The sequence below is a fragment of the Aythya ferina genome (genome assembly GCF_964211825.1).
Source record: "Aythya ferina genome assembly, chromosome: 16".
NCBI classification, from domain to species: Eukaryota; Metazoa; Chordata; class Aves; order Anseriformes; family Anatidae; genus Aythya; species Aythya ferina.
Genome location: NC_140315.1, coordinates 313,881 through 327,058, shown reverse-complemented (window position 1 = coordinate 327,058; position 13,178 = coordinate 313,881). Strand labels below are relative to the sequence as shown.

General features: G+C 65.6%; 1 protein-coding gene across 2 annotated transcripts; it reads left to right on the top strand.

Annotated features, from left to right (window-relative positions):
- The first annotated feature begins 827 nt into the window (after positions 1-827).
- CD40 (CD40 molecule) lies at positions 828-7,528 on the top strand. Of its 2 annotated transcripts, none has more exons than XM_084537547.1 (9): positions 828-990; positions 2,620-2,701; positions 3,274-3,399; positions 3,502-3,645; positions 3,866-3,965; positions 4,860-4,921; positions 5,010-5,108; positions 5,503-5,528; positions 5,777-7,528. In XM_084537547.1, the coding sequence occupies exons 1-9, from the start codon at positions 943-945 to the stop codon at positions 5,927-5,929; spliced, it is 840 nt and encodes a 279-aa protein (XP_084393673.1). In that variant the 5' UTR covers positions 828-942; the 3' UTR covers positions 5,930-7,528. The 2 variants fall into 2 exon arrangements, with proteins under 2 accessions (XP_084393673.1, XP_084393674.1); XM_084537548.1 differs by having other exon boundaries at positions 829-990; positions 5,503-5,549.
- Positions 7,529-13,178: the final 5,650 nt, after the last annotated feature.

The following is a 13,178-nucleotide window of genomic DNA, read 5'->3' as shown; positions in this document are numbered from 1 at the left end:
TCCCCGGGGATTGCTCTGGGGACCCCAGGGAAATGCAGCCGAGGCCGCAGGCAGCCAGCGGCACAGCTGGGCCCCGCAGGCCTTCTGCCTCTTCCCCTTTCTGGCTGACGTATTTCTGGGGACTCCGCACAGACGCCAGAGTTTGGGGGAACAGTAAGGGGCTCTCCAGGGCCACTGCTCTGACCTGTCTTTCCTTGGGAAAACGAAGTGAAACCTTGAACTTATGTCTCAGAAATGAGCTAACTGAGGCCAGCACAAAGACTCCCCTGGCCGTGGCCCACAGCCGAGTCCTGCCCATGGCCTGCACCCCGTCCGCCCAGGAAGGTGCAGGCCAGGCAGCAACTGGAGGCTGGCAGGGAGCTGCCGAGGAGCAGGTTCCCTCCAGCTGCAGCGTGACGCTCGCCTGGAGCCACGCAGGGACACCGAGCCCCAGCCGCTCCCCGGGACCCCGGGCAGGGCCGGGTGCCGTGGCGGGGCAGAGCTCCGGTGTTCCGCACCGGCCCGCGCTGCCCCAGCTGCCCCCGGCCCGCCCCGCCTCGCAGCCCGGGCACCGGGCACGGCCGCCCCGGGACCGCGGGGCTGGAGCCCGTAGGGCCGGGGCCGGGCCCGCAGCGCGGTGCCGGGGGGCTTCCTCCGGGCCCCCGGCCCCGTCCCCGCGGCCGCCCCCGCACGGCGCTGCCCTCGGCCCCGCGCTGCCCACGCTCCGCGGCCCGGGGAAGTCCCCGGGGGCGCGGGGAGCCGGCGGCGGGAGCCCGGTGACTGCAGGATGGGCGGCCCCTGCGGCCCCTTCCTGGGCGGAAACCGGCCGAGGCGTTATTACGGGCTGCCCCGCCGCCCGCGACGGGACGGGACGGGACGGGACAGGGCGGCACAGGACGGCGCGGGACGGGACGGCACAGCACGGCACGGCTCGGCTCGGCTCAGCTCGGCTCGGCTCGGGCCATGGGGCGGCGCGGGCTGCTGGGGCTGCTGTGCGCGCTGCTGCTGGCTGTAAGTGCGGCGCCCCGCGGGGCCGGGGAGCGGGGCCGGGGCCGGGGCCGGGGCGGTCGCTGCCGCGGGGCCCGCAGCGGGGCGGGCAGCGGGGTCCCCGCGGTGCCCGGCGGCGGCGGGGCGCTCCGGGGGACAGCGCCCGGGGCCGTCCGGCCGCTCCGCTCCCCCCTGCGCCGCTCCGGTCCCGCCGATCGCGGCCGGGCCCCGCGGCGGCGCTGCGGCCCCGACGGGAGCGGGCCCGGGGCCATCGCCCAGCCCCGTGCCGGGAAGGCTGCGGGGGAGAGACCCTGGCCGGGCGCCCCGGGCCTGGCTGCCGGGCGCGGAGCTTCGCCGTTCCTCATTCCTGCGGCTGGGAATTCCCCCCGGGGCTCGGCTTTATCCGCGCCTCCCCGCGGCACTTTGCCTCCCCTCGCCCCGGGACCCCCGTCGCCGGTGTCTGGAGCGCGGCCGTGAATTTGGGGAGGGGGAGAGGGCAGGGCAGGCAGGGCAGGGCAGGGCAGGGCGGGCAGGGCAGGGCGGGCAGGGCAGGTCCCCCCGCGGACCGCCCCGGCTCAGCTCCGCTCTGTGCCGGAGGGGCTGGGGCAGAGCTGAGCACCGCTGGCTGGGCCGGGGGCTGCAGCCCGGCCGGGGGGCTCCGGGCGCGGGGTCTCGAGGGCTCGGAGCACGGAACGGGTCCCGGGGGGCTGGGCGGTGTGAGCAGGGGCAGGGCCGGGAGCCCGAGCACCTCTTTCAGTTCCCTTTCCTGCCCGAAGTCACAAACGCACCGTGACAGGGGCAGTTCCCTCTGCAGCCTCACACCGGAGCTCCGCTGCCCCGCTGCCCCCGGCCCCGCTGCCCCTCGGGCAGAGCTGCGCCGTGGCACCAGGGCTGCCCGCGGGACCCCGTGGGGGTCTGCAGAGCACGGGGCTGCTGCCAGCCTGGCCCCCAGCCCTCCCTCACTACGAGTCCTCGCAGCCTTCTTGCCCCAGGGCCCTGCTGGGCTTCCCTCCCTCTCCCTGGGCCTGGCAGACTCACCAGGCGCAGCCACTCTGCCAGAGATGCGCAGTGCTGGGCTCGCGAGGGACAATGCCACGGGTGTCCTCCTGACTGGCTTGAGATCCGAGCCCCCAGGACAAGGACAGCTCCCTGCTTCCTTCCCACCCTGCCCTGAGCAAGCAGTCCCCCTGCTAGGGGGGACCAAGGGAGGATGGTGGGCGGCTGTGCAGAGCTGACCTGCCTGCCTGGGGCCTGCTGCCCCTCGGGGCTGGTGCATTGGCCTCGGAGGGGGCTGGCCGTGCTCTGCTGGGTCGGGGGTTGCGGTTGATGCTGCTCCCCCTGGCCAGCGCTGCAGCGCTGTGGGCAGTGGCAGGGGCCCAAGGTGATGTGCAGCCTGGTAGAAAATCTGAGGAAACATGGGGCCACCCTGCCAGAGTTGCTTCCATCCCACTTCAAAGCGAGCACTGGTAGCACCAGGCAGCGCGGGCGGCTCTGCTGCGGTCTGTGGTTAGTGCAGGCATGGGAAGCGTGGTGCAGGGAAAACCTCACCTCGGGGCGTGGGTGAGCACGTGAGGTGGCACACGCATGCCAGCAGCCGTGTCCGTGCAGGAGTGTGGTGGAGCAGTGTCATTTCACAAATCTCATCTCTTCCAGTGCTGGGGGCCTGGTGACGCCGTGAGATGCTCTGATAAGCAGTACGAGCACAAGGGCAAGTGCTGCAACCGCTGTCAGCCAGGTACGGAGACGCCTTCCCCTTCCTGGGCCCCTGAGGCCCAGCTGTGCCAGAGCCAACTGCACGGCCACGGCCGGAGCCAGCCCCGCTTGCTGCGAGTGAGCCCCCTCTGCCAGTGGTGCCCACAGGCTCACCTCGCGCTGTCACCTAGTGCTGGAGCAGCTGGGGACCTCGTGGGTGCCCTGAGACCCCCCGCACCTCACCAAGTCTGCAGGGGCTCCCTTGCACAGTCTGAGCTCCTGCAGCCGCAGGATCCCATGGCACAGGCAGCTTGCAGGGACAGCTACTCCCGCTGGCATGGCCAGATTGGCTCGCACTCCCTGGCATGCTGGAGGCAGTGAACGCCTGCCCCACTCTCCTGCCGCAGCCCCCAGCACCTCCTGCCCAGCCCTGTGCTGGCCCCTGCAGCCCTGGCTGCCGGAGCAGCATCCAGCAATTGAACAAATGTGCCACAGTGGCCCTGGCATCCACAGCCTCCAGCACCGCTGCATCCTGCTGGCAGAGCTGCTGCATGCAGGGGGAAGGCTCCCCTGCCCCTGCCTCCCAGCACTTACCTGCCCCTACCTCACTTGCAGGGGAAAAGCTGGTCTCTGAATGCAACGCCACAGAAGACTCTGTCTGCATCCGCTGTGAGAGCGGACACTATCAGCAGAGCTGGACCAAGGAGCGGCACTGCACCCCCCACGACATCTGTGAAGACTGTAAGTGCTCTGTGCTCATGCTGGCCCCAGCATGTGGGGCCATGGGGGCTGGTGTCTGCCTGGGCTCACCTGTCCGGTGCCTCACCTTCCCCCTTTGCCCAGACGCTGGCCTCATTGTGAAGACGCAGGGAAACGAGACGCACAACACGGTGTGCCAGTGCCGGGACGGCATGCACTGCTCAGACACCAGCTGCCAGACCTGCGTGGAGAACCAGCCCTGCAGGCAGGGCTTTGGGTTTGTGGCAGGTGAGACCCAGAAGCTCCCACCCTCCCCCAGGGACCGAGGTACTGCCAGCATCGGCCTCGGGTCCTCCCAAGCACGGGGTGCTTCCCTGGCACAGGGCTCCCAGCAGAGCTTCGGGGGAGCTGTGCTGCTGCTGTGCCCGGTGGCATCGCCACGGGAGAGGCTGCTCGGTGATCCCCGCAGCCTGTTACAAAACTTCCTGCAACCTCTGTTCCTTTCCAGCCAAGGCCGTGGCTCGGACGTCATCGCCCTGCGAGCCCTGTCCAGAAGGCACCTTCTCCAACGTCTCTTCCAAAACCGAGCCGTGCTACCCCTGGACAAGGTCTGAGTGCTGATCACATCCTATGCCCACCCAGCTGTGCCACGTCCCTGTTGGCACGTCCCCAGCTGCCAGCCTCTGGAGGGGACCTGAGGACAAAACATTGGGACAGGCTCTGAGGGAGGCAGCATTGGGATGGCGTAGGGCAGGAGCAAGGGGAGCAGAGCTGTGAGCGCAGTGAGGCTGGGGGTGGCGTGGCCCAGTTGGAGGCAGGTGTCCAGGCACTTGTGACCATCCCTTGGTGTGTGCACAGAGCGTCAGCCTGTCCAGGGGTGTCCACGCTGCCTTCTGCACTGCAGAGCCAGGAACAAGGGCCACGGGCTGCCAGCCCTGCACAGGCTCTGTGTCCCAGCACGCTCCTTGGCTGTGGCTACTGGCCGAGGTGCCAGCCCTCCCTGCAGGGGAGCCGGGGTTTGAGGATGCCACGGCCTGGCAGCTCGCCCGTCTGTAGAAAGCTGCTGGAGGGTTACTTGCACTCCCTGGTAGAAACGTGAGCCTTACTTCCGGACTGAATTAGTCTCGCTTCAGTTGCCAGCCATTGGATTTCACTTTGCTTATATCTGCGGCCAGAAATTACCTCCCCATGGAGCCACTTGTAGCCTGTCATCGAGCCATCTCTGAGCTGCTCTGCAACAGCTGAAGTGCCCAAGCCCCAGGGTTTCTCTGTCAGTGCAGGTCTCAGATCTACGCTCCCTCTGGTTCTGTCCAGGACCCTGGAGCAGGATGGCTCTAGGAGCCTGGCATCCCCGTCCCACAGCATGGGCCCCAGTGCCGGGTGGGCCCCCAGCCACCGCCCCTGAGCCCAGCAGGCTGACCGCCTGCTGCTTTCCGTGCTCCTCCTCGGGGGCTCTGCATACCCAGGCTCCTGCTGAGGTGATGTCTCGTTCTTGCCTGCAGCTGTGAGGAAAAGGGGCTCGTGGTGAAGGAGAAAGGGACAAACACTTCGGATGTGATCTGTGGTAAGTGCCTGGTGCCGCAGGCTGGAGCTGTGTGGAGCAGGGACCTCCTGCCCTGGCGGCACCCCGCTGATCCCGTCTCCCCTGGCAGAGTCGGGCAGGCGCTCCTCGCTGTCCGTGCTGATCCCCATCACGGCCGCGGTCGTCACCTGTCTCGTGGGCATCTGCATCTACTGCCTGGTCCACACAGGTGAGGAGCGGGGACTGGGGCCTCGGAGCCTTGGCCGGAGAGGCTGGGCCAAGGTGTGGGGAGGATGTCAGCAGCTCTGCTGATTCTGGGGATGGCACCAAAGCGTGGCTGCCCCGAGCCTCGTGTGCTGCCGCTCAGTGGGCACCTGCTGGAGCCTGGCAGTGCCCTGCCCACAGGCACACCGGTGCTGCCGCAGCCTGAGCCGTGCCGGCTGCCAGAGGACAGGGCCAGAGCTGGGTCCCTCCGCGGCACCCGGTCCCTGCGGGCTGGCACCACGAGCTGCAGGCCCCACGCTACGGCAGCACCGGCCTGGCTCTGACCCCAGCGCTCAGTGCGGGGCTCGCAGCGTGGGAGCACACCCTGACTGCTGCTTTCTCTTCCTCTTTCCCTGCAGACCTGAGGCGACGCGTGCCGAAGCAGGTGAGGCAGCCTCTGGAGCAGGTCAGGGTCCCTCTGGCACGGCCGGGGCTGTGCCAGCGGCTGAGCTGCAGAGCAGGGGCTGGGCGGGGGGGGGCTGTGCTGCGGCTGCCCCGCGGGGATGGGCCCCCAGGGATGCAGCACGAGCACAGGGCGAGGCCCTGGGGAGGGTGGGAGCGTGGCAGGAGCCTGCGGGTGGCTGCAGAGGGGATGCCACCGCCTGCCCCTGACCCTGCTCTGTGCCCGTGCAGGTCGAGGCCGGGGTGCCTCGGGAGATGGAGCGACAGGAGCCCAAGGAAGACGGGGAGGACATCTTCCCCGTGCAGGAGACGCTGCTCGGGGGCCAGCCCGTGGCCCAGGAGGACGGCAAGGAGAGCCGCATCTCGGAGCAGGAGGGGCTGTGAGGGCGCGGGGCGCTGACAGGAGCACAGCCGGGGCCGGCGCCCCCTGCTCTGCCCCCTCGGGCCCGGCAGGGAGGGGAAGCCCCCGGCCGCCGGCACACGCGGAGGGGCCGCGGCTCGACCGCCCCGGGAGGGGGCCGCAGCGGGCCCGGCCCTGCCGCCGGCCGGGGGGAGCTGCGCTGGAGGCGGCCGGTGCGGGACGGCGGGGGCGCGGCGCTGCCGGGCAGCCCCGGGGGGGAGAGCGCCCAGCTCGGGGCCGCGGGCTCCGGGACGGGCGGCGGCCGGGGTGAATAAAGGGCAGCCCCGGACCCACGCGTGTCCGCGACACGGGCTTCTGCGGGCGGGGGGGGCGGCGGCGGCCGGGGGGTGCGGAGCCGCCGCGCCGCCAGGAGATGGAGCTGCGCCACCGCCACCGCCACCGGCACCGGCACCGGGCGGGGCGGGGCAGCCGGCGGCCGAGCCCCCCCTCGCGGGGACGGCGGCCCCCGGCCCGGTTCCCGCAGCTCGGGGGCTCCCAGCCCCGGCCGGCGGCGGGGTCGCGGCCCCGGCCCCGCGCCCCCCGGAGCTCGCGCTGGGTTAGGCTGGGGGCCGGTACCCGCGGTTATTCTCCACCGCTCCGTTGACAAAAAGCCGGTATTTTACCGTTAAATGCTCTGCCGCTGGGCCGGCCCCTGCAGCCCGCCCCGCTCCCGGTACCGGTGCTCCTGCCGGGGGAGGGCAGGGCAGACCGGCAGCATCCCTGCCCGACACCTGCCGGGCCCCCCGCGCACAAACCCGGGCTCCCTGCAGCACAGCCGAGCCCGGGTCCCCCCCGCGAGGCTGGGGGCAGCGGCTGCAGCCCGCGGCCACCGCCACCGGGCTGCGCAGCGGGGCAGAAGGAGGGCCATAAATCCCAGAGCCAGGAGCAGCTGGAACTCGGAGCAGCTTTTACTGTAAAGGCAGAGGCACGTTATTTAAGGCTCCTCTTAAAACCTAATGTTAGGTTTAATAAGGGAGATAAAAGCATGTCAGCAGCTCTCCCGCTCAGGGCTCTGCGCTGCCAGCGGTGCCAGCAGCTCCTTGGCACCAGCCCAGTGAACACCCTGCCCTGGGGACAAAAAAGGGCCCCAGTTCCTGCTGGCACTGCCAGCACAGAGTGCTGCCATCAGACGAGACACGCACAGAGCCGTCGGCCCCAAACGCACAGCTTTTGGCCCCAACCTCCCCCCCCCGAAAGAACTGTTTCCCCACAGCTGCCCCACAGCAGCCGGCTGGCCCTGGCTCCCTGCCTCCCCCAGGGCTGACCTCTCCCCGCTGGCACACAGCGTTTGATGCCTGCTCCCGCATGTCAGATATGTGCCATCTCATTAGTGCGTCTGTCCCCCAAAGTGAGAAGGGAGAGCGCGTGAGACCTAATTGAATGTAACTAATTATTCACTCTGCAAATGCTCTGTTTGAATGGGATTGTGAGGGACAGAATTACTCATTCTGAAAAGGGGAGAGAAAGAGAGAAAGACAGAGAGAAAACAAATAGAGGCGGATGCTGGAGCTGCAGCTCCCTCTCTCCCCAGAATACCAATTACTGGATGAAGTGATTGTATAAATCTTTACCGAGTGAACGAACTGTACTAGTCACTTACTTCTGTCCTCTTATTACGAGGAAGCAATGAAAAATCATCCCATTCTCCAGTCCAGTTAAGGGCCCCCAGTCGCTGTCTCTGATGCTCTCTGCGGCTGCAGAGCTCATCCCCAACGCTTTCCAGGACAGCGATGCTACAGACACTGAGATGAGCACTCGGCAGCAGTGCACACCACTGCTGGACACCGGTGCTCTTGGTGCAATGCCAGCACCCCCACACAGCGCACAGCCGTGGCCACCCCCGTGTGCTGCACCCAGCTGGGTTCTCGTGGGGGATGCAGCGGGCAACAGCTCAGGGCCATGGCCATGCCAGGGCTGTGGTCACACCAAAGCCATGCTCATGCCAAAGCCGATGATGAGGGGCCAGCAGGAGCCAGTCGGTGCCGTGCCTGGACCTGGGGATCCAATTTTCCTGCCCTTCCCTGGGGTGGGTCCGGCCCTACCAGGCCCCATCCCCTCTGCAGGCTCCCAAGGTGCTCAGAAGCAGCTCCACAAACTCACTGAACCAGGAGAGCGCGGTGATTCCCAACCCCTTCCCACGCACAGGAGGCAGCATAGCACTCCCCAGTGTCTCTGCTCCACAGGCTGGTGAAATGCGCTAATTAGTAGTGATCTCCATCATTTCCCTGACACATCACTGTAATCCCAGATCCCTCGCAGAACTTCCTTCAAACACGCCCGTTTCTGTCCCCGGCAGTAGTTCAGGAAAGCCGATGGGCTCGCCGGCCTCTGGGCCCTGCCCTGCTGCGTGGGCTGGTGGGGAGCAGCCAGCCCCACGCTCCCCGCAGGCAGCACCGGGTCCCCAGCTCGGCTGGGGGTGGGAAACCACTTGAGGAGCTGTGCAGGTGGGCTTCTGCGGGGCAAAACAGCTCTGCAGCGAGGAGACGGCTGCTGTGGTTTGCAGGAGCAAAACCTCCTGCCTGTCCTGCCTTGTGCTGGACGGGATTTGATTGCTGCCAGCAGCGAGTTCCCATGCACTGTGTGGGTGTGAGGGAGCGATAACATCATCATCATCATAACAAATGCAGCTGTGCAGCTCCATTCTGCGCTCATTGGCTTTCTTCAGTTTATCTATAAATAATTGTGGGGACACAATAGACTTTTAAGACTGCCAAAGAGTTTGTCTCCCTCCAGGAACCATATTGCCACAGCGCTGCCACCTTATCTGCTTGTAGAAAGATGAGGGTGGGAAAAATATTTACTGTCGGGGATATTTGTCATCTGCAAATTACCTCTGCCTACAATGCGCAGCGGGGATAGCACTGACAGCGCCGATCTGTATCGCGGGCACGTGAGCGCTGGGGTTCTCTGTGCTGCCCCAGGCCCAGCGGAGCCTCCCCCCAGCTCCCGGCAGGGCGGGCAGCACCGGGTGTGCGGCTCCGAGCCCAGCAGCACGCCACGGCAGCACAGAGGGCAGAGGGAAGCAGCAGATGACACCGAGCAGGTACCCAACGGGTGACCTGACACAGAGCAGCACCCTGATGGGACGGCCGGGGCACCGTGCTCCTGGGGAGGTGCTCGGAGGCGTGGGAGGTCAGCAGCACCTCCCTGCTCCAGCGGGGACACACCGGCTGCGGCACGCCACACAGCGAGGGCCCCCTGCCCACAGTGCTGCCCCCGACCCCACCGCCCCCACGGCGCCCGCCAGCCCCTGGCCTGCTGCCCCCACCAGCCCCGCTGGCCACCAGCACTCCACCAGTCCTGCAGCCCAGAGGCTTTTGCACAGCACTTATCGCTGCGGTATCCAAGAACTGATCTAATTGATGTGACACCAATTATTCAAGTATCACCAAATGCAGAACTAATGCATCTGTGTGTACAAACCTCCTAGACCCTGGCCATGAAATTATAACTCTGAGATGAAAGGAGCCAGCACGGGAGAGCCAGCTCTGGGCCGGCCCTGCCAGGACACTGAGAGCTGCATCGTAGGGGACGCTCGCAGCACAGCCTGTGCTGACTCGCAGCACAGAGGGACTGGGCTGGGGCCCTCATGGGTCTGACCGTGCCGAGCTGAGCCCAGGCAGCATCAATCAGCGGGGTGCCAGCAGGGCTGCTGCAGCCGTGGGGAGAGCCAGCCTGCTGCGTGCTCCATGGGGCAGCACGAGAGCCATCTCTGGGCTGCTCTGTGCAGCCCACAGAGCTAGCAAGGCTCTTGGCTTGGACATGGGCTGGTGATGGGAAAGGCCGTTCATTGTGTTTGAGATCTTGCTGTGAAATTAAGCTATGCCTGGACACACAGAGCTTGGCATAGGCAGCAGTTTGTGCTGTGTAAATTGCTTTTTACAATCAATTAAAGAAAAGCGATGTCTGACGGTGGCACACAGAGGTGCTGCTCCTGGGGCTGGCGGAGCAGCTTTCTGTTTCAGCACCTGGCGCACAGCCCAGCAGAGCAGCCCCGGCCTCGAGGCAGCAGCCTCAGCACAGGGAGGCTGCAGGGCTGGGGGGAACCCACACCCAGCCAAAAAGGACGTGGGCTGCTGCCCTCAGCCCCGGGGCAAGGGCAGCCTCACGCGGCCATGCCCCGCACCCCCTCAGGCATTGGCACCACTGGCTGTGGCCCTCCTGGGGACGGGCCCCTTCCCCTCCGTGCCTCCCCCATCCCCGTCGTGAGCCAGGGACCTGCACACCCGGCAGCACACCGTGATCCCAGTATCTCTGCAGGGCAGCAAACAGGACAGCTCCCACGTGAGCTGGGGGACACAGCGATGCACAGCCAATGTGGCAAAGCTCCGGCTTCCCCAGGCACAATTTGGACAGCAAGCATGGTGACAGGGGAGGGTGCTGCACTGCCTGGATGGCCAAGGGTTCACCCTGGTTCTGGTTTGCTCAATGTTTTCATTAAGGACCTGGATGATGGAATAGAGAAAGTGCTTATTAAATTTGCAGATGACACAAAGCTGGGAGGGACTACAAGTATCTTGGAGGACAGGATTAGAATTCGAAATGATCTTGACAAATTGGAGAAATGGACTGGAAAAAATAGGATGAAATTCAACAGGGACAAGTGCAAGGTACTACGCCGAGACGGGAATAATCAGCTGAGCAAACACAGAGCGGGGACAGGGGGCTGGCAGCTGCAGAGCCCAGCGGGCACGAGGCTGTGCTGGTGCTTGGCGGGCAGGGGGCCAGCCCCTGGGAACCCGAGCACAGGCCTGCGGGAGGAGGAATGGGCGGAGGGAGAGCGATGAGCCTCCTCCAGCCACGAGCTCAGACTGACCCCTGGCCCTCGCCCCACACGTACCGGGAGTGGGTCCAAGCAGGACTCCTCCCCCAGGGCTCTGCCACCCCTGGCCTTTGCCTGCTCGCAGCGAGGGCAGGCGCTGCCTGTGGAGATGCCCTGAGCCCACCCAGCCTCGCCTCTCACTGCCCCGCCGAGGCAGAGCCCAGGGCACTGTCCCCAGCACCGGAGCCCAGTGCAGTGAGGGGTCTGGCTGCAGCCCCCCTGCTGTGCCCCCTGCACCTTCCTGCAGCCCCTGCCATGCCCCAGCACCACGGGCACCAGGAGCGCGGCCACGGCCGCCCAGCCTGGGCAGCAGCCCCCAGCCCCTGCAGGGCTCCTCCTGCCGCCTTCCCTTCGCTCCAGCAATTAGAGCTCCCGCCAGCACCCTCCCAGCCTGTGCAAACACCGAGACTCATTTAAATAAATTAAGAAGACATAATAAATCAAAGGGAAATGAGGGGCTGTGCCTGGGGGCAGGGGAGTCACTCGAGTTTAATTACATTGGCAAGCCTTTCGCAGCAAAAGCGTGGTGAAAGTCCCACACGCGGAGAGCGCAGACGTGAGGGAGCGGGTGTAGGCTCTGCGGTGGGGCTGGCAGCATCGCTCCAGAGCCCACACCTGGCCCCACGCAGCGCCGGAGCCAGGCACACGCCGGCAGAGGCAGCCCCAGCTGCCTGTGCCCTGCCAGAGCCCCAGCGCTGGCTGCCGGGCAGCTCACGGGGAGCAGCCCGTGGGGGAGACGTGGCCACAGAGGGGCTGGAGCTGCCTGCAGAGCCCTGCCTGCCTTCGTGCCCCCTCCCAGGGCTGCAGAACCCGGCTGAGGCCCGGGGAGCTGCATGCTCCTCTGCCAGCGCCCGTGAGATTTACAGCCTGTCCCTCGTTGTTTAAAGACTCTCGTTCGCGGCTGCGGTGGGGACTCCAGAAAGAGCTTTGTGTAGAGGCAGCAAATTTATGAGACTGGCTCTGAATCCCCAGTCACATCAGGGGCCAATTCGTCTTCCCAGGGCTGAGGATGAAATTAAATTATTGTAAAATAAATCTGTAAAAATGATGAAAAGACCATCACCCGGCAGCAAGGGCGGGGCGCCGTGAACACACGCGCAGCTGTGACGGATGGGGCTCACCGGGTGATAAAGCGACCGGGACCCAGTAGCTCTGGGATTTTTGCTGTAATCTCACTAAAGAGATGTTGTTTACAGGAAAGGGGGTATTTGGGGGAGGAAATTGCATTTCAAGGTTAAAGGAAAAAAATGGAGCGAGTCTCCCAGGGAGCCCACTTACGTACAAGACGGCAGCACAGACAGAGAGCACACGGCTGCCAGATAGCGGGCAGCGAGCAGCCAGCCCAGGGCACAGGCTGCAGGCCGCACCTCGCACACACAGGCTGGTCAGCCCTCAGAGCAGCCAGCACTGGGCCGTCACAGCACCCCGCTTTGTGCTGCAGGCAGCAATTTGCAGGACAGCAGCTGCTGGGAGGCAGCAGGGCCACCCACCCGCGAGGACAGCCCCCAGCAGCACCCAGGCAGCATCCCATGCTCAGGGGCAGCAGACGCACACCACACTGACTGCACTGCGTGGGGATTTGCACCTTCCCAACTTCAGCCTCATCTTATGAGAAAGATACTGGGGGGATTTTTTTTTTTTTTTTATTTTTGCTGGTATGACTGGAAAAAATAATGACTTCATCTTATAGTGTGTTGGCTGGCCATTTAACAATAGGCCATTAGCACAGCTCAGCATGGGGAAGGGATTTATTTAGGACACATGGTTGCAAAGACAACCCAGCACCAGGTGCTTAATAGTGTTTCAGAGGTATCAGAGTGTTGCAATGCTCAGAAAATGCAGCTGTAGGGAGTTCAGAGACTTTATTCTTCATTCCTGTGAAATCCCACAATACCAGCAGAGATTTCTCAGCTCTGCCCTAAGCACAAAAGCACCGTGGAGAAAGCAGCAGCTTTTCGGGGCAGACGTAACAGCCAGCTCCTGGCCACAGCACATCCCAACCGCCCAGCCCTGGTGAGACCGACACCAGCCAGCAGCACCGCAGGCACAGCGCAGCCTGGCACCGACAGCACCCTCACCCTCAGGGGACCCGTGGGCTCTCCTTCAACCACAGCAAACGCCCCCAGCGCTGCCAACTGCAACAAGAGGGAGTTCAGTGCCTGCTTGGCCCTGGCAGAGCTCGGTGCTGCCAGGCAAGACGAGCACCGCCGGGCCCCCTCACTCTCCCCACACCACCGTGGGTGCTACCCACGGCCCCAGGCACCGCCGGACCCTGCCCGAGCCCTCCGTGCGTGTCCGTCACCCAGCTGAGAGCCTCTCGCTCCTGCAATGGCCCCGGCACAGCTGCAGCACCGCACAGCTCAGGGAGCACCAGTGCACCCTGACCCGGGGCGGTGCGGGGACCCCGCAGG